The sequence below is a fragment of the Pagrus major genome, chromosome 3 (assembly GCF_040436345.1).
Source record: "Pagrus major chromosome 3, Pma_NU_1.0".
Classification (NCBI taxonomy): Eukaryota; Metazoa; Chordata; class Actinopteri; order Spariformes; family Sparidae; genus Pagrus; species Pagrus major.
Genome location: NC_133217.1, coordinates 8,291,966 through 8,313,940, shown reverse-complemented (window position 1 = coordinate 8,313,940; position 21,975 = coordinate 8,291,966). Strand labels below are relative to the sequence as shown.

Genomic DNA, 21,975 nt, shown 5'->3' with positions numbered 1-21,975 from the left:
TGCATTAGCAGTTTATTTCTACTTCCCCAGGTGGAAAACAATAATTAAATTAATCATATGGATTCAATAAATGATGACATTGAATTATTCATACTACAATTCTGCTACAGTGCTTAGTCAAGGTTTGTTTCTGTATGCCTCAGGTCATTTCAAACATGGCATTACCTTTTGTTGGGAACAGTAAGTCTTCCTAAGTGTATGTTATCGATAACAGTTAAGTGGAATTAGTGTATTATCGTTGCTCAAGCGAGCTGTATTTCAATCGCCATGTTTTCATGTTTCACTCAAAGCTGGCAGAGATGTGATGATGTAATGCACGGAGCCAGATTTCACTTTGTTTGACTAGAGTCTGAGCAGTGGATAGACAAAGTAAACATGATGGGTGAGAAAGCGGGCGACACGTGAAAAAGGTTACAGATCAGAACACAAGCACATGACATGAACCTTAGCCCACTCTGCTCAAGCGTGCCAGCATACATGCAGCCAATGAGACAACGAGCAGGCGGACACTGATGGAGGTAGCCACAATGAAGTGGGGGCCGTACCTGCATGTGGATACAGAGACAAGAGCTAACAGTATTTGGACAGTAAAGACAACCTGAACGGGGCCAGCAGTTGAATGAGTTTGGATTTTTATCAGATTGTACCTCATTGGAGTTGTATGAGAAAAGGGCAACATTTGGCCTTCAAGCTTTGGCTCAACAATCACAGCTGACATTTGAATATGTGGACAGGCAGATTGAATCCACAGCAAACATCAACGAGAAGGTTAGAGCTGATGAAATAAAACTAGCTGCGTCCCAGTGCATATAACCAACTACTCAAGAAGGACAATGACCAAGAACTGGACTAAATTATGTACTATCAGACAGACTTCTGTTGTAGATTAGATTATGGAAAATAACAGCCGTGCAAGTTTCCCTTTGTATCAAGCAGCAAAAAAGCTGTAGCATGACATGTTTTGTGTGACCTCACATTGCATGTCCTGTGACGTGACTATTTTGCACACGCGATCCTGAAGCTCAAACAATGCCCTGGTCGATACAGACATTTACTTGCGTACTAGTCACAGCATGGTGGTGTTTGAAATCTCAGAACCCTTTTGTATTAAAAAAAGCTGATCTCTTAAAAGCTTAAGGCTATCTGACATATTTTTAAATGTTGAATCATGATTTATCTGATAGGCAACCAAGACAACAAATCTGTCCAGACATTCAATGCCAACATTTGGTACTTGATAGTTTCCAATGCTTGGTGTTATAGGAATATTTCTGTCGGCACTAAATGAGTATAGAGGATTTAATTCAAAGCCTTAGCGCCAGTGCATGCCAGTCACATTTCGTGACTAAAAAAAAGCCTGTTAACTTCACATCACAAGCAGTGAAAACACAGACCTCAATCTGTTGTCTTCCTCTCTATGGGAAAAGATTTTACTTCTTTTATTTTTAGGCACTCAAGTTAGAAACATGATGAAATATGTCTTCATTCTCACTGTGAACAATCACAAGAAGTCTTGGGGCCAGAAGGGGGTCACACGTAGGCATTGCAGTCTAACTAGTATGTTAGCGGAGACAGTATTGTGGTCCTGGGCTCTGTTCCAGTCAGTATTATGAGGCAATTTCTTATTTACAGAGAGATTTTGCTTGGCTACGTTCCACTTTCTACATTATTCAGTGAATGAAACAGTTAATGTGCATGTACAAATGATGTAATTAAACTTCTGTCTTCAGAAAAACAACTTTTTAGCAGCAAATCATACCACTGATGTTGTACAGGCATGCTCTGTGTGTGTTGCAGGTGAGATTGGACGCTGACATAGAAGAGAGGGTAAGTATGACACTGGTTGAAGCATGTTCTGTGCTCCTGTGACCACCATGGCATGCCAAGGCCGCGATGTCTGCATAGTTGCATAGCACTAGAGTAGAGAAAAGACAGCCTCTGAAACACAGTAACACACACACACACAGCTTGCAGTCAACAGAGCACAATACCGCTTTTCATTCCTTCTTGCTCACGTAATTCTCTGGATAGAAGGTGGGAGGGAGGGAGACGGAGACAGACAAAGAGAATGTCAGGGAGGGGGGGGGTCAACCAAGGAGAGGAGAGATGTGCCCTGAACACAACGTGACTGCCAGGTCAAACTCCCTCCGGCTGTCTCAACTGTTCACCTGCCCCTTCTCAGGTGTACCTGGGGATGCATCGAGGAATGTACTGTGGGGGTCAGCCTCAGATACAGAGCTCCCCGAGGCGGTGGCTCACCCGGGCCATGAGACCTACATGTGCCGAGCTTTTCATGCTGTGGCAGTGTCTTCTCTGTGCCCTTACCATTTACTTTACTGAAGAAATAGAAATAGATGACTATATATATATTTACTTGAATATTATTATTTTCTTGTGCAGTCGAGACTCCAGATGGGTATACTATTTGAAACTAAGGTCAATGCTTTATCTGAGTTCCATACTAAAGCAATATTTGTCTTAATTCCTTGGTTTGAGGAATATAACAAAATTTTTCAACAAACCCTTTTTCCATTTTTACAAAATCTGCCACATTTCTCAATGTATCAGTGTTTTATAGTTAAAGGAATAATTCAACATTTTGGGAATCACCCTTATTTGCTTTCTTTCTGAAGCTACACTTTGCACGCTACAGGATTGTAGCACTGATTTTCCACCCACCAACAGTTTCTGGAGACTGGCAACAAAAGCCCCAAGATCAATCCCAAATCGGCGCTCAATCGCTGCATGTGAACAGTTTAAAGACACAATCTGAGAGCTCACCGATGCCTCACAGAATCCTGAAAGATCTCAAGCATGCTAAATATGTTGTTTTGACAGGGACAGATAGGGGAACCATGCAACAGACTACAGTCAATGAATGCAGACACAGGCTGGGGGAGAGGAGTTGAGAAGGAAAGATGGAAGACCACCTGAGCAGCAACAAGCCAGAAAACATAGCGTGAAGACCAGATAGACTCGTCGGGGATTCCTCCAAGTATGTGTGACTTCTGTTGCTGTTGCCTTGTGGTATGCAAACCACAATGACTGAAAGTTGTGTGGTGTGAACAGTACAGTGATCTGACGACTTTGAAAGACATGAAGTGTGACTAAGGCATTAGGATGAGAAGACTGATACCACTTTCATGTCTACACGGTTTTCAGTCCATATGCTTAGCTAAGATATAGCTGTAGCTTTTATTTCAGTGTTTCCAACAGAATGGCTACGTACCTGTAGCAGGTGTACTGTAAGTAAGCCTACATTAAATAGGCTGTAAATATACCCAGACAGCAACACTGTATTTACAGTACACATGTTAGAGTCTGGAGTCATGTTAGCCCCTCATCTAACTTTCACCAAGAAAGGAGTATCTCCAAAATGTTGAACTAGTAATGGTTCCTGATTCCTGTATAACGCCACAAAATATCTGACTAAAGAAGTGAAAAAGGATGATGAAGACAGTTCAAGCAATGACTCTTCTTTTCATTCTTAGTACAGAACTGAGATTTCAGCTGCTTCTACTCTGCTTCTTCACGGTCAAAGGAATAGCAGGATTTGCAAAGTAAACTGTCGTATCTGTGCTCTTTGCAGTTAAATCTCTGCAGGTGACCGTGACTTTCCCATTAAAGCTGAGGTGGCATCTAACCTTTGGGTAGTCGACTGAAATGTTTGCTCCAGGCTCTTCGCATGACTCACAGCACGGAATTCGTGTCAAAAACTGTACTCTTTCTCTCCTGTTCCGGCTTTTTGTCGCACCACGGCACAACAGCGAGTGCTGCTGCAGTGTGCATCATCACTTTTTTGTGTGTAAGGAAGTCAAGCTTGGTCAGATTAGCTGACTCACCAAGGAGCCCCTTGAATATAATGAAAAATGCAGATATGTTTTACTGGACAAAGCATTTAAACCAATTCAGCAATTAGTTTATCAATCAAAATGTGATGCTGACAGTGCAGACTTGCTTCACAAGTTTATTTTGGCTGAGCCTTCAAAACAATGTCAAAAGCAGACTTCTTTGAACAGAATATAAATCACACAACACAGCAAGCCAAATGCTGGTTGTGTTTCTTAAACAGATTTTGAAACTGCGCTGCCAGTCGCTTCTTCTGAAACTGCTGCTTGTGAAGAGCGGCTGGCTCTTTGTTACAGCAATCTGACAGTCAATCGGCTCCGCCTGCCCACGTGTATGCAGAGGAGCCAAGAAGAAACAACAGAATAGATTGTAAGGTTGGCACGCGGTAGACAAAACCAATAAACTCAGCTCATATTTTCCAAGGGACCATTCACTGTCAAATAAACGACAAATATAATCCCACTTATTGCCTGGTATTACAGCTTGGCATCGATCCTTGGTGCTCTGCCACGGTTCAGGCGTTCAGAGCCTCTCTGAAACCTCTCAGAGACGGATTTCCAAATACAGGGATGGAAACACGGCCCAGAGTTTCCAGATTACATATTTGTGATTGTTTCACATGAAGAGAAGTATTCATCTCCGGGGCTTGGCAGCAGACTGGCCTACCACTCATGTGCCATGGCAGGGTTGTGTTTCCGCTCAGGGAGCAGAAGCTAAAAGGAAAGCAGAACAGGCTGTGTGCTACCTGGTGCTCCATCATGGCTGTCTTGAAAATAATGGGAAATCTATCAAGTCTTAAGTGGGTCCGCTGAAGGTGCTGAGCAGAGAGCTCTCCAGAGTCACTCTGACCTGTGCTAGTTGTAGTTTACCGTTTGACAAATTTTGACAAGCGAAATCAAATTAAACCCTTCATCCTTGATCAGTAATACACATAATATACTTTTATTCAAATGTTCAGTGTGCATGAAAGTTGTACTTGATATTTGAGTGGATGTATTACTCATTCGAGTAACAAAACATATTACGGGACCTCACTGACCTGCTTTGTTAGTGCACTGACAGTAACACACAATCTACAGTGTAATCAGTCAGGCTGATATGAGGTGCAGGAAGCCTCGAGGAACTAGCAGGAGCCGATAAGAGAGAATGACAAACCTGGGAGAAAAACAGACGGACAGCTGTGATGGAGAGATAGTCGGGCAGAGCGGCAGAGGGCATACAGTAAATAAGGAAAGAGGGTGGACAGCTAAGATGGAAAAAAAAAGAAGGCACGGCTGAGAGGAGCTGCAGAGGAAACGAAGCAAAATGTCTCTTTAAAAGTTTTAAGGTACTGTAGAGAGAGCTGGTAAAGAAACTGCTCTCTTTCAGTAAAGAGAAATAACACCGGAATAGACCAGATGAGACGGTGTGAGTGAGAGTGGCCTCTGATTTATTGGTCCTTGCTGGGGGGTAGACAAACAAAACATGGCTGTGGATCAATTGTTGCTCTGTTAACCAGAATCCAAGGTTAACTAAGATGGGAAGGGGAGCAGAAGGGGATCGATCTCGACCGTTTGCAGAGCACCAGCCCATGACACAAACTACTGTTGTGGTTCAAAGATTTGGCTTCTCTTTAAAACCCAGTTGCTGTTGGGCAAGTAGTGAATAAAAGAAATATAATAATTAATCTAATGCCAATACTGAATTCAACACAGCACAGAGAGACAGTTATCAAAAGCCTCAGACTATCATCTATCTAAAGAAATATCAGTCTAAAATCTAACAAATTCACCTTACAGCACCTCTTAAGCTAACAAATGAACACATTTTATCATACTTGATTAATCCATGCTGAAACTAAAAGTTTAAAAATGTAAAGTTGTAGTTTTACAGACGGGTTATAAATGTACCAGACTATTTCATGGCAGGGACAGCCCATTGTTCTGACAGCCAATTAATCCTAAAACAAAAGCCCACTGCTCCAAAGGTCCATTGTTCCAAATATCTGCTCTATGAAGTCTTTTGCCCTTAATATCTTAAGTGTATTTGGACTTGCAGGAAAGGATGAAGGTGACCTTCATTGTTGTAGTCAGGTGACCTTCGTCGTCATGTCACAATAGGTTTGGTTAGGTTTAGGCATCAAGACTACTTGGTGAGGGTTGGGAAAATATCATGGTTTGGGTTAAAATAAGTACATTAGTTAATGATAACACAGTGTGTATTTTTGGAAGCCATGGGTGTTTGTTTTCGGAACAATGGTCTGTCTGAGCTTTCCAATTTTCATACTGTTACTAATGGTCCATCGAAACAGTGGTGCTGCAAGTTCTTGGTCAGGCAGAGTGACTTCAAGAATTTAAACGGATTAAATGAACAACATAAACATGTAAAGTTGGGTGAGTTAAAGTGCAGGTGGGTGGATTTTTAAGCAAGGCTAGCTGTTTCCAGTCTTTGTGCTAAGCTGTAGTTTCACAGACGTGAGCGTGCTTTCGATCTTTTCATCTCACTCTCGGGAGGATAGCAGATGTGTATTTACCCCGATGTTGAACTACCTCTTATGTAGAACAACATTGTCGGTCCAAGCATAAATACATTATCTTTTAACATTTCTATAGTCAGGGCAACAATTTTCCAGTGTGGGTGTAAAAAATGAATATTTAATTCATGTTGTATACATAAACATAATGTGTAAAACATTATTCTCAAAAGCTTTCATTCTACCAAGATAACCTGAAAGTCTGTAGTTGAAAGGGATCTATTCAGTTCTTGTTTTGAGCAAAACACAATACTGGGGAGATTCTGCTGTCAAATAATAAAACAATAAATCAAATATGTTTCCCTAAGTATTTCATTAGTGTAGCTCCAGCCTATATGCTGGGAATGGGCTCAACTGTTTCCTACTAGTGTGTGGGTGGTGATAATAGCGAATGCACCTGGAATGGTCGGGATCTGCCAGCAGCTGAATACCACTAACGACATCTCCTTTTAACGCTGTAACAAATAGTTCGCAGGCAGCAAACAATCAAAACATGCATCTACTAGCTTATCTCAAACAGATGTAAGATATTGTGTAATGCCTCAGAAACCCCATTAGTTGAAAATAGCCAGCGGGCAAATCAAACTCGAACTGAGCCCTGGAGTGTGCAACAAATCACGTCAGAAAAAAAACCACACAAGATGCTGACAACATCTTGGAGCAACACACACATTTTTTACTTGTATCGAACTGTTTTATGTGGATCTCACTGTTATCATACTGTAACTAAAAAGGCCAGCCTGACAGCACATCTTTGATCTAAGCAAGCTTCCACAAAACATCCAGGACGTTATATAAATGATGTCTCTGGACCAGGCAGCAGGGTGATGCAGATGAGATCCCACCCATTTGGAAATGTACACTGTATGCAGTTACTAATTTCTCCAAGCTACACTGGGCTCTTTCTCTCACAGAAGACCAGGTTGTTTCGTAGAGACGTCTCCTTCATACTTTTGCCTGGGAATAAATCTTTTACAAGGATATGGTAGTTGTGTAATCTGGCAAGGACACAAACAAAGGAAGTAACACACTGCAGAAAAACACTGAGACATTAAATATTGCATCTATATGTGAGGTCTCCAATCCCTCCATCAGATTTGGCTGCTCACAACATTGAGGGGAACTTTTCATATCTTCTAAACAGCGTTTGCCTGGATAGTAAAGTCATATTTGGTTTCACAAATTGGATGAGACTTGCAGGTCTGTAACAGAATATTCATATAATTGTATAAGGCAAAGGGGTTACAATCCAAGAGGAGAAGAGGCAAAGAAAGCAAACACAAACATTTCAGCAAAAGGTTTTGATCACAGACATGGCCTTTTGTTGATGTGCATAAACAGACAAAAAAAATTACAATTAATGAATAACTATAACTGACACGGTGTGCACGGTATTCAAGCTCCACAAAGTCATCCATGAAAACAATTTTCTCCTACAAGTTTAGTTAAATAATCAAGATCATTCTCACCTTGTGAGACAACACACATTCAAAAGACAGAAAAAAAAAACAAAAACATTTACATAGGCTAGAACAAATCTCTCTCTATGAGACCTCTGGACGCTGCCAAAAAACACAATATGGCCCAGAGCACTGACTGTTCCAACTTTGTTCTTGCTATCTAACTCCAAACTTTGATTGTCCCCCTCAATGATTTCTTTGTGTAGTTGAAATGTTACATGAAAGCACTTCAGAAGAGCATACTCCAGTTCCTGATGAGGCTCTACTGTATTTTTCTATCTACTCTCCAATTATCTCAGTATGGATCTCCTTGGCCGCCAGGGAAGATTGACGAGTACCTGTCTAAAACCCAAAGAGGCGGATCTGTAAATCGACGCAGCCTCGCCAGATCCATCATCACCTAATATAATTTAGATGAAAGTCCAATCCAATATTAGTGCATATCTGTGGCGGTTTTTTAAAGCAACATTATCTAGAAATTGGCATTTTGTGCGCTTTGGTGCCCCCCACAATTGATGAGTGCAACTCCATTATCGTAAACACAATTCCCAGGTCTGTAACAATTTGTCAGATGTAATGTAGGTGCTAACTACAAACAAAACTCACTACGTCATAACAATGTTAGGTCCTGAAAACTTGTATCTTGAAGTAAACATGTATGTAACACTGTGATCCTACCCTCTCACTGAAGTTATAAAGTGATAGGGGGGCGGAGTGGCTGAGACAGAGACACTATTCACTCTATTACAAGACACAGTACCATCAACATGATTTTGAAGCTATTATATTATGGTTAAAAAAAAGTGACATAATGTTGCTTTAAATGTGGGTAAAATTGCTAAAAACAAGCATTTGACTTCTTTCCCATTACTAGTAGAGTAATGCCTTTCAGGTTTTTTTCTGGTGTGTCACGTTTAGTGTCACAAACTCACCAGAAAACAGGGAATAGTCAAAAGCAACATAAAAGCCAGTGACAATGTGGTGGTTACTTTGTTAATATCTTTTAATTCAGTCTCTCTTTCAAACTCAGCACAGACTGAACAATGTTTGAGCGCTAGTATTTACGCACCAACATCCGTGACTGTAACAGACGTCATAGAATCGCGCCAGAAAAGGGGTGAAAATTAGCATGTCCACCTGGGTGTCATGTTTCCATCACTGCCCATCAGAACTAGAGCTGATAAATACCCATGACTACTGAAAAGTCATGTACCCACTGAAGACAAAAGCCAGATGTTCGTGGGTGTCAGTTGGTTTTCAATCCAGTGTGAAAAGGCCCACAAAGCAGTACCCTAGAGTAAAATAGCAGTGTTGGAGATTTCTAAACTCTTAAAAAGTGTTAGTCAGTCAGTCTCAATGATGCAACAGCGATTGCTCAAACATTTGTCCCAGAGTCACTTTCTTGGATGCAACATAACGTGACGATGACAGGCTGCTCCACAACCCGGAGGTACGAACACAACAACCAAGCCACTGGCGAGTCGCCCCCCTCAGGTTGTCTTCACACTGAGCAGTGTTTAATGACTGGGTAATTATATAAAGTCCTCAACAGGATAATCCTAACTGCTTGCCAACTCAGCCTCGAAAACATTCCATCAGTCATCATGATGGGTAATTACAAGTAATGGACAAATAATAGTGTGCAGTGAATAGTGTGTGAAAGTGGCTTAACCAGGCTCTGTGACAGCCTCCCACAGCGATAGCATGCTCTGCAGAAAAAGAACGACTGCAGTGGCTGCTTTGAGGACGCTGACCTAATACACCTGACAAAAAGGCACTGGCTTGTTTCTGAAATAATACAGCTTGTTTTTCTTAAATGAATAAGCAAAGTGACAAAGAAAAATGGGCTTGGTTTCTGAGACGCCTATTGGAGCCCAAATCAAATAAGAACACAAGTGTCTGAAAAAATAATCTCAAAAACTACCTCCAGGATTTCTGCCCTCCCAGGTTTTCAGCCACTGGAGTTTTTTTTTTTTTTTTATAGATGAAAGGAAGGAGATGAGAAGATAAGATGTCAGGTGTGGAAGAAAGTCAACATGAATGCAAACTATCCCCAGAGCAAGACAAATCCTTATCCAGAGGGAGGGAAAAAATGGTGTTTTATGAATGTGGTCTTGAAGGTTTGACATTTGAGAAGAAAGGGACTTTAAAAAGTGAACATTAATAAATCAATGAATCGTGTCAAACCAAACATCAAAACCCTCAATGCAGAGGGATAGCGGCTGAGCAGGATGACTCATTGATGAAAGTGGTGAGGGAAACGGAACGAGGCGAAGTTCAAGCCCTCGGGGGTGGGAGAGGAACTAACTCATGCATACCAGCCAGTATAGAGTGCAGAAAGGTCTCACCCTTTGAGACTCTGACTTTTGACCTGAGCCGTGATGCTCCTATAAAGATACAGACACAATTTCAGACAGCACTCACACGATACACATTGTAGGAGCTCGAAATGTGAGCTGGTTGCAGGAATGCAGCCCCCCCTGATTTCAGACTGCATAATGGCCTGTGTTGTGACTCTCTCACATTCATGGGGGGGCTTGGGGACCATGGTTTCACTACATTATAACTACATATTTGAAGTTCCATTCGGGCTCTTTTAAAACCTCTAAAACCACCAGTACCAGGAGCCTTCACACACACAAGCCAAAAAAAAGAAAAATAAAGTACCTCCCATAATAAATACTCTTAACAGTAATTCTCACACTCGAACACAAGTAAAGTTTTCATATCAGCTGCAACTCCAAAGCTCCTTTCAGCCCTTCAGATAACAGACACGCTAGAACGTCCAGAACAACCGGAACATTATTTATAGAAGGTGAGTGACTTTAACTTATTTATAGGGGTCGGCACTGTGAGTGTGTTTAAGTAGTGCACCCACACTGGGCTGTGTTTTACCGGCTGACTGGCCCCCAGCTGTCACCCACCAGCTCCAGTCACCCAGAAACAGTGACAAGATGAGAACACCCTCACCATACTGATAGGTATCGGGTACTTTCAGGTTATCGATCAAGGACAAGCGTCAGTAGGCTTGGACAATAGGAGAAAAATATCATCTGAATCTGTTGTTGATAGACTTTTTCGTGGCCAATTTAAATGGCAAAATATCTTTGTTTATACTCAAACCATAAAATAGTTTGCTTGTAGGTAAACAGCCTCTACAAGGAAACTGGTTTATAAAATGGGACGATCTTAAAATGCTGTGTCTTCTCTTCACAGTTGCTGTTTGACACTGAAAGCTGTCATTTGAAACGACAACTTCAAAATAGCCTGTGAAAATGCATCTACTTTAAATATCGCTCTGTGCTGCACTGTATTTGAGAACAAAACCTGTTTGTTCAGAAACAGCGTAGCACCTCTGTGTAATCTTATCAGCAGGTTAAAATGATTTTTTCCTATTCTCGGTGCTAAGTCTTTTCACAATGTGTAAGATCCTATCTTCTGACGATTGTGCTTTCAACACTGCATTGGCTTCCAAAAACATTTCCCCTGAAGATATGTGATGGTCAGACAAAGGATGGTGAGAATACCATCATCTTGATCGCTCTAAAGTATTGAATGTCAAAAGAAAAGGGACAGCCAAATCTGGCTGAGCTGGTTACATGCCGTTCCCATTACTGTTCTTCAGAAAAGGTGCAGGGCTGAGGATTATGTCTCAGTTTACAGCACAGAAGAAAAAGGGTAAAAGATCCTATGAGAAATGGTAAGGCTGAACTTTTCACTACCTGTAGCCAGTGGCTAGCTTTTCAGCAGGTGGCGAAATTAATGAGGTGATACGGGGACACTGGACTCTCTGGAGAGATTGAGATTAAAAGTGAGAAAACAGGGGCCTAAGTGGAGAGAGATGGGGAGAAACTTAGCACGAAGGAGCAGGAGAGTAAGGTGCGTGACAGGAAAACAAAATCAGGAAATTGGGCAGCGCAACAGAGGAAGGGTGGAAGGCATACAAACAAGGTTCTATAGCTTCTTACATACTGATCCTTCCTCACACTAACACCCTGAACTCACATCGTAAAGTGAAGGATTTCAACATGTACTCAGTATCACTAGTATTCAGTTCAGGTTTTACTCTGCAGGTTTTATGGCCTCACTCTGATATTGATACAGTTGCACAAGGTCAAAAGTGACACACTTGCCAATGCATTTTAGTGCAGTTTTTCTGATAACTGCTAATTAAACAACATCAGTCACATTTACAAGAAAAGTAGTATAAAATACTACATGCTCATGAAGAGAAGGTAAGTTATACCATAGGAAGAAGGTTGGAGTGATATAGTAAACGTTAAATATTTCAAATTTCTGCCTATTCAGAATTAGAAAAGATAAGAAAACGTTTGGTATTCTGTGTTCTCTGTGTCCTTCACACTCTCTTTGTTCTGTCATGTCAAACCCCATCTCTTTAAAAGAACTCATTATCGAGAGGGGAGAAGTTCAAAGACGCTCGAAGAAAGCAATTAACACATACAAGCCAGACTGAAGGATTCCTCTGTGGTACAGTCAGCAATGTTGCTGCTGGAGAGGGAGAGAAGAACAAACATGATGACTATAGGAGAGCTTTGAGATGTGCGTCAGGGATGTGCGTCTGTGTCGAGTGACCTTAAAAGGCATAATTCTTTAGATAATTATAATCCAGTAATTTATGTAATACTTGTCTCTGAAGCAAAGAACGGTATTTACAAACAGCAAAGTTTCTTTTCAGTATTCTGTCCAGATATCCCTATCCAGCTGTTCTAAATCTTTTGAGACATAGATACTGCAAGTTTACCAAAACTGGCATCTAAATTCATTCAGAGTCACATAATCTCCAATGTCCATCATGAATAAATATCCGAAAGTCCACTGAGAAATCACTGGGGAAAAAACACTCCAACAAATCCAGAAGTTGCCTGAAAATCATCACAGTTTTAAGTTTTATTCAGTATCAAAGTACTGTAGTGAAAGTTGTCAGTACATCCTTGGGTATACTATCAGGAACTGTTAGTCGCTAATTCAGCATAGTTTTAATAGTACAAATTATTCAAAATATAACTACACATAGGCTAAAAATGGTACTGTCTCAACAACTGAGGTCAAATCATTTTGAGGGTTCCTAACTGAGTCAAACGACCCAGAAGTATCTGGCAGCAACGATGAGAGCTGGTCGAATTCTCTAAATGCTAACAAAAGGTGCTTTAATGATTCCTTTCTTCTCTCTTTAGCAGACAGTACACTAGATCAGTCAGATTCTCTTAGCATCGTGGTTGTCTTCTCCTGACAAATACTTTATACTTGACCTCATTACGTTTTCCATCAAAGACACTGTGCACAATTTTTTTGACTGTTCAACCACAGCCAATGGCAACATTATACTTCCCGTTTACATCTTCCAAAGCATTATGGGAGTTCAAAAATAGCACAATCAATATTTTTTTTGACATTATAACAGACAGGGGGTTTTTCGGGGGAAATGTTGTCCTAATTTGTCTGTGACACATGTTTCTGCAATTAAGACAACCTCACACACTGGCAAGCTTTCCTGCCTTCTCCATGATTTACAGAGCTTGCCCTAGCAAGGCCCAGACCCCATACAGTGAACAACTGTCCTAGTCAATGTCATATGCTTAAGACTGGAATTATCACTCCACCGAGCCAAGAATCCGCCAACACAAAGGCAATGGGATACAAACAGCTGCCTGCCAAATACTAATCTGTTTACCTGTGGTCGTCCAGGCAGCAGACAATATAGATACCTTGTGTGATATCTCTGGCAATACATGACGAGTGGGAGGGTACATGCCTACAAGATTACAGTAAGTGGGCTTGTACACACTTAGTCTCCTATGTGCTGACAGCATGTACAGTAACGCCTCATGTTTCTGTCCATCCTTATATGTCTGTACCTGCTTTTAGCACTCTAAGGAGGAGGCCAGATAGCTGTGTTTTTATCTTATCATATCAGGTACCTCCTTTATAATGATGTGTTGTTATTGAGATATTACAGATGTGCAGCTACAGAAGGACAGGCTGGGAAGCTCATGAGCTGTTCTCCTTAAAGTTCACAGATGGGCTCTGTGTGCAACCACAGAGTAATTAATGCCAATAAGTATGTCCTTGTCTTTCAATCCACAGGGTGCTTCCAGTGAGGCTGGACAACACAAAACACCACGCTACATTAGGCGCCACATCCCTGCTGATAGAGATCTCTTCCTGTGTGGTTCACGCTCATGATGAGACATCTCACCACTATCTAATCATCATAAACTGAGAATATGCTGTAAATACAGGCTGGTAATGGGCCAAGCAGCCACTTGACACAAACAAGAATATTACAGTATGTTTCGAATAGCCTTTGCGGGCTTTAGAGGATACAAAACAGGCTGAGCATGGTGAAGAATTGTTTAATGAATTAAATTTCATTTTGGCGATAACAAAATTAAAAAACGCATTTGAGAGATTTAATATCAAAACATTGATAATGTCCTGGTTAGTCTTCATAAGAACTCACTATCAACAGTTTTCTCAAGAACTACTGCGTGACCGAAAGCCACTTGAGGACCCTTTTTTTAATGGACAACAGGTCCCTGAAATTGCTTTCCATTTTCAGTTGACGCAGAATGCCAGACCTGAGGCTGTCTGATAATGGGAAGGATGCTCAATCAATACTTTATCAACCTCCCAGCGACAGCAATACGTCTTGGTTGGAGGCAGAAGCTTTCCTTGAGACAATTAAAAGCGGTTATCACCATTAGCTACAGCCTTCAGATAACTTAAATGGCAGAGGTGAGATAGCTTTTTTCACCATTAAGTTAACTCCGCTGTTCTCTCCGGGTGACTGATCCCTTCAGGCTGGGTTATTCAGAGGTTTCAGGTGCACACATGCAATCGCTCACACACGCACATAGACGTAGACACACACACAAAAATACACAACTGTCTCATCTGGAAGTATATTAGCCAGGGTGAGGTCAATGGATCGACACGTGAGACTGACCCCTTTTATCGGCACTTAAAGAGAACAGCAGTCTATAATGACTCCCCTGACAGCAATAGTGAGAAAAGGAGTAAGAGGCAGGACAAAGGGGAAACACTGGTCATACAAGGCCACCACACGTGTGTTAACGTTTGTGTGTGTCAGAGAGATAAAAAAAAGGTTGAGGGGAGTGAGTTTTTCATCAAACGAGAGAATCTCAATTCTCCAAAATGGGAAAGTTAGCTGACTAAAGCAACCACTTTAATAGAAAACAGGGGGAGTTGAGTGGAATCACATCTCATTTAAATTTGATGACACAGGGTTGTTGACTGCCTGTGTATACTACCAACCACTGAGCGAGAACCTGCCTCAGATCCTCATTTACACAACAATAATGTGAGTCAGGCTCACTGTGATTCATATATGTGATGTTTAAACTAGATAGGACCTGCTGAAACAAACACTTAACCACAAGCTCAAACTCACAGAGAAGAGAAATAACTACTGTATGGTCAAATGAATGAGTGCAAGATAGACATGCACCAATTCAGTTTTCTTTCGTACAGATCTTATTCGGATACTTGAATTTGGGTATCTGCTGATATCTATAGCGATTCCAAAACCAGAAATCATTTTTCTTGATTATTATTATTAGCAGTTATACTATTTGTATTTTTGGCGGTGGTGGTATTATGTGTAAAGTTGCATGAGGCTGTATTAAACTACACAGCACTTCTTACAGACCACATTCACACGACGGCCACAACAACAACTATTTTGATAACCCATTAGCTGCCGTTAGACAACAGTTAACGTTAGCATTCAACCACTTCCTAGCTAACATTAACATGTTTGATAGTGTGACACAATGCAATAGGAAAGGCATGAATTAATTGTAAAATATGAACATATTTAGCCAGAAAGTGAAAACGCACTGGATGTAATCAAACAGTAACATTAGTTAATAAGTGGTTGAAGTGGCTGCTGTGTGAATATGGTCTATTAAAGACTGTGTTGTTCTGAAAGCCTGTTGTTAGTTTCTGTTACCAGACTCCATGTTTTAACAAAAGTCAGCTACTGTTGCTCTCTGTCAGTGGAGCAGAGAGAGGCTCTGAGACGAGGCACTCGAGAACGTGCATAAAGTCACATCCTTTGCACTGTCGTCCACAGTACTTGTACAGGCAACCGAGAGAGAGGGGAAGGTCTCATTTTTCACATCACGTTACAATCTGCTCACAAATGGCCATTAAAAAATGATAATACATGTAAATTTCTACAAATTGCTGTCACGTTGAGCCCCTTTGAAACAGCAAAATGCAAAAATGTACAACAATGCATTAAATCTAAATGTATTCCAAAGTAATTTATTTGAACTGTAAGTTAAGTAGGCTTCTTATACAAACAGGTGTAGGAGAGCAAATTGCAACGGCAACTCCTTTAAAGTTTTGGAAAAACTTGACCAGATCATGTGCACAGCAATGCATCATCAACTACTAGTAAGTAGATTTCTGTACATGAGTCATAAGTGAATTTCAGAGTGCAATCAACACAGATCGGTACATGGATCACTGATGTCAGTCCAATATCCAAAAAGTGAATTATATCAGTATCAGGACCCAAAACAGATACTGGATCGTATCAGTCCTAGATCTTGTATGAGAGTTACTGTATACCTTGGACACTTTTCAAAATATTTCACTGATGATGGCAAAACAGGAAAAATGGTGGTGGCCGTCCAACCTGCACGGATAGTGTGTTATCATACACCCTGTTGTTTTGAGTTGAGGCTCAAAGGGTTGAAGGCTGATAAAGTGCCAAAAAAATGCAGGTGACGACACATCAAACCTCAAACACTGGAACCACAGTTTCATTTAGTTTCTGTCGTCTGTGGGCAAACAATCACACACACCAAAGTATGCAGATACAAAGACACAAAAGCCACACTGGAATCCCCCACCCTCCTTTCACACACACTAATGCACACAATAAAGACTTATTTTGTCTCATACCCAGGAGGTTAGTATATTTTGGTCTGTGAGTGTGTATGCACGCGCATGCATGCTTGTGGCGCACTGTAATCCTCATGTGGTTTCACCTTCATGCCAGGGACCCATTTGTCTTCATTATCATCATACGGCTGGAGGAAGCAGATCTGTTAGGGCTGGTGGCAACAGCAATGCCTCTCTGTCTCAGTATAAAAAACAACTTCACTACCTGGACGTTTGTCATGTCACCCCACCACAGGACCAGAGACGTTAAGAGGGAAATAGTGCCTCATACCTCAATAAAACTCCATTTCCGATATTTCCAGAAAGACGGCTGAAAATTAGACTGATGGTTGTGCTTACAGAGCTGTTAAGTGAGGAGTGGTTTATGGAGCGCTTTTTTGTCAGCGCTTTGTTTAATGTGGGAATTTATGTGACAAAACGCTCTGAGCAAACCGCACCGTCCAACCTGCCACTGAGCTTTTGTTTGGGTAATAAATATGCCATTTGAATCCAGTTTGTGAGCAAAATGAAATCAGAAAAGCTTTCTTTTTACCCACAGTCCTTTTTAGCACATCAGAAAACTGCAAGCACCACAGAACCCCTGGAAGCATGACAAAGTCGACGCTAACAAACTTGGACAGAGAACGGATTTTCCAGGCCCAATTATAGTAGAAAATCTTTTAAGAAACTCCTGGCTCAGCCCTGCAGAAAAATGATGGAACCCACATAGCTGTGTAATCACAAGGCCAGGGTGTCACAAGTGTTTAAATGTTCACCGATCTGATCAAAGTCTCACATATTACTCCCTGGACCTTATTCGTTCCCACACATCTTTACCTCCAAACAACACCCTTACACCTCGTCAGCCTGGGGACCACCATGTCCGCACCCGGACATGGCTGGTGTGTTTTTACTAGGAACACACCTCAATTATAGAAACCCAGGAACAGGACTGTTATTTCACTAATCACCACTTCAAAAACAGGAGTCGAATCTTAGGGAAAAAGCAGCCAGATTATCGCTAATTGCCTTCGCAGCTGGCTATGGAGCACATCACAGGTATAGGACACTCGCAACCACAGACACTTTCACTTAGTTTCCCCTTCTCTCTGTGTGTTGCCCATTACATTTTTGACCACCACCGGAGCAATTCATTACCCTCTCTATGCCCCTCACAATGCAAGTCCATTGGTATGGAGATGGGTGTAGCAGAAAAAACAAAGTAAAGCACATTAGTGGACTCCTAGCTGAGAAGAAAGGACCCGTTAAATCAAATAAGAGCCCTTTTTTTCTTTAAAATGGTGAAGTGAACGGTCAAAATGATGGGGGACGCAGCTAGAAAACATCCAGGTGGCCACAATTGGAAAAACAGGACACATTTGGGTGCAATCTAAATTGCAAAAACTTGCGTGCAAAAGAATTCAGTATGACAGGTGAACATACACGCATGAAAAGAGAAGAGGTGGGTGGGACTGTGTGCCTGTGTATGTTGTGCAAGGCGGGGATACTCCCAGGCCTATAATTACACCGTGGTGGGAGTGAAGCTGATAACAGAGGCCTGAGGATATCAACGTCAGAGAGGAGAGGAGAGGAGAGGAGAGGAGAGGAGAGGAGAGGAGAGGAGAGGAGAGGAGAGGAGAGGAGAGGAGAGGAGATACATAATAAAAGAAGGGGATAGCTCACACAACATGACACCTTATCAAACACCAGCTTTTCTCACTGACACTGCTTTTTCATTTCCTCCTTGATAGTTATCTAATGACCTTTACAACACACGAGCATGCATACAAACATGCACACAAAGCTCCATTAGAGGAAAAGCCACATAACACAGCCCACACAGTCGGTGCATTTACACTGACTCTAATAATTCAATTACAACCTATGTAAGGCTGTACTGATTCTCAGAACCGTCACATAAACCCCCTTAACTGAATTATCTTACTCACATTAAGGAGGTAATCGTGGTACAGCTTGGTTAAACATCTGTCTTTCTAATGACCACTGGTATATACACAAGTAAGACAGGTTTCACACACATGAATGCAAAAACAATAACACACACATCTACTTTTGGATATGAACGCAATAATCATTCAACAATGTATATTATCATTTTAAATCCATGTTTGAAATCAAGTTACTTCGAAACATGTAGGGCTGCAACTAGCAATTGTTGTGATCATTAAATACAAGGCTCCAGACTAACTTTTCACAATGGTTGCACCAGCACATAATTCAGGTGCACCTTATAATAAATTTGACTTGATTAACTTATCACACTATTCAAAATATTTTTAAAAAAAGGAATAAAAGGTGGAAAAACATGTTTTTCTCCTTTTAAATGACAGCACCCAAAACAAGAAATTGCGATAACCTCAGTTGTTTCTGGCCAACAGTCCCAAAGAATAATATTAGAAGATGAAGAAAACCAGCACATATTTATATAAGACAAGCTGGAACCGCAAAATGTTTGGAATTTTTGCTCAATCTTTCATGCCATAAAAAATAATTCAATTTTCATAACTGCAAAACAAATGATTTCAGCTCTATTAACATGTTTTGTGCATATTTGCAGTAACTGAGCGATTCATGTGCGTGAAACCCCCGTGGATGAAAAGTGCTTACAGCAGGTGAAACTAATGTACCGGTCAGCACCAGCTGAGTGACTGTCCTTCTGATGACATCCCAACAATGACAACAACAACAAAACATAACATATGGAGATAACGGTCCTTGGTAATGTTGATTCTTTCAGCATTGCAGCGCTCTGTTGCTATGGGGACATGCCTCACTCTGAGCAAAAAAAAAAGAAAAAGAAAAAGAAAGTTAAGAAAGATTGTCCTTGAGGCCCACTATTCAACCGTGGACTGTAATATGCTGAATGTTGTAACGGTATACAGCACATTCCTTTATGCTAAAGACTGGAGCTCTGCCAGTCTTTCTCAAAGGGCAGGAGTGCACCATAAGTTTGCTGCAGCGTAAATATTATTAAGGTAATGCAGAGTACAGCATATTTACTGTATGCTTTTGTACAATATTACAGCAGTGCTTACTATAAGTATTCTTGGGGTAACTGCAGGTAAAAATCTAACCTGGATTTCAACTTCAAAACTTTCTTTTTGTTGTATGTATGAATGACCCAAAAAATTAACAGACTACAGAAAGCACGTCCCCTAACAGATGTCCATTCAGCACAGGATGACCTTATATCTTTCAAATGAGAGGGAGGAAGCAGGCTTTCAGCATTCACGGGGGGGAGGAGGGCACGTCAGGGACCTTCCATCGTGGCATTGTCCAGACTTTGTTAACCCACCAGTGAGGTGCCTCTCTCATCCAGTGGAAACAACAGAACATTTACAGGTCTCTGGCCCTTTTAGCCTCCTGCACAATAAGGGGATGTTAGCATTTACAAGACTGATGGCCATCTCCCTATTCAGGAGACGCAACCAACCTCCCATCCTAAGTGGCATGCTGGGAAACAGTCGCATTAAAAGCAGAAGCTCTATAAAAGGGAAATGAAATGGAAATCACCAGACGAAAATGACATTATGTGGGGTTTTTTTTTTTTAAAAACTCCGCAAAACAGCCTTGGAGTTTGTAGCCTACTTTGTCACACTCAAGAATAAAATCATTAATTAACTCATTGACCTAAACTCGATGCTTTTAAAGCTGGGACTACTGTTTTCGAGTGTGCAAGAGGGGAGTTGTTGAGAGAGTGCAGTGGCCCTAAGTGGGTCTTTCATCTTCTTCTGTTTATTGAAAAACAAAACACGTGCCTCAAAGTGGCCCAATTAGAGAAGTGGGAGTCACAGTGCAGCTCAGTACTGGCATAGGGGAGCACAAACACAACCTCTGGGGGAAAAAATGTAAACTTTTATGCTGCATTTTGTCAAAGTGTGAGGAGAATTCCCAGAAAAACAAATGATTTCTAACACAAACAGCCTATTTCATATTGTTCTTTTTGTTTGTGTGGTTGGTTGGACATTGGTTTAATTGCTCCCATGATTACATTAGAGTACAGCCTAGCCTGTTATGTAATTCTGTAGCATACTGACTTCTGCCTAACGACAACAAAATCTGTGTTTAGTCTCATTTATTAATAAAAGTTTTGCTAACCTCTGTTTCAATACTTCCCCGTGTGCAACTTGTAACAAGTCTGCAATGAATTATTAAACATTTGTTACAACAATGACAGTAGTTATAACGCAGCTAACAACTTGGATTAAATTCCCCACACGCTTGACGGACTTTAAACACAACACGAGAGGGAAACATGTAGCACACGCAGGTAAACACCAGTCAAAGTTAGCCTCGTGTGTCCGAACAAGGCTGTTGTTGGGTTTATTTTAAAAGTACAATAGGTCCAGAAATAACAATAGAACAAGTTGTTTTACGTTTATGGTGTACTCACCTGCGAAACTAAAGGAATAAGCGTCTGCTCCACCGAGCGAGTTTTGATTTCCAGACCGGAATCAAAGTTACTGTTGCCGCACGGAGATGAAGCCATTCCCGCCGAGCTCGAGCTCTCCCTTGGCTGCCTAACACACAATGCACGGCACCGCTGAGTTCACCCACAGCCCTTTTCCCTTTCTGCTGTTTAGCAGCTGCAAACTGCTGTAACGGACTTGCTGTCACACACCGGGGTTTCGCAATTGGTTACACAGTCGTTTATCGAGTGGCTCTCCACACACGCACGCTGTTTTAATCCACTCCGGCTCGGTGGTTGTGCCGCTGCGCCCGCTAATGTCCATGTAGTTTACTCAACAGCGGCGGGGAAGCGGACTGCAGCACACCACTGTGGGCAACCACACACGCGCACACACACACACACACACACACACACACCCAGGTTTCCACTGCTAATGTGCAGCTCCTGGCTTTCCCAAAGTGCAGCTTATCATTTGTGCACAATCCGGATGGTAGTTTTGATTTTAATCCACCTGTTCATTCATCTGATGCGGTTACGCCTAACTCAATGCAAAACAACAAAACAGATGGATAGATAGATGTTAGGCAAAAAGAAAAGGGAGGTTTGATTTTAAAAATTCATGCAAAACCTTCATGCAAATTTGGATGATAAGCTATAGGTGTTTTAGATTTAAAATCTAATCTATCCAGCCATGCAGATTTGGAGGACTTTGCATCCAGTGGCCCTCCAGAGAGAGAGGAGTGACGCTTTCCTCGCTGCACAGCTCTGGTTTGATCCCTGAGACAAAG

The 21,975-nt window shown here is 41.4% G+C and overlaps 1 protein-coding gene across 1 annotated transcript in view; it reads right to left on the bottom strand.

The window, feature by feature from the left end:
• The window catches only part of ctnnal1 (catenin (cadherin-associated protein), alpha-like 1), a 55,477-nt gene extending 33,955 nt beyond the window's left edge, over window positions 1–21,522 (bottom strand). The window contains exon 1 of the mRNA XM_073462939.1: window positions 21,170–21,522. Coding sequence (XP_073319040.1) covers window positions 21,170–21,265 — 96 coding nt within the window. The 5' untranslated portion in view covers window positions 21,266–21,522. The remainder of the gene's footprint in view (window positions 1–21,169) is intronic.
• Between the last annotated feature and the right edge of the window lie 453 nt (window positions 21,523–21,975).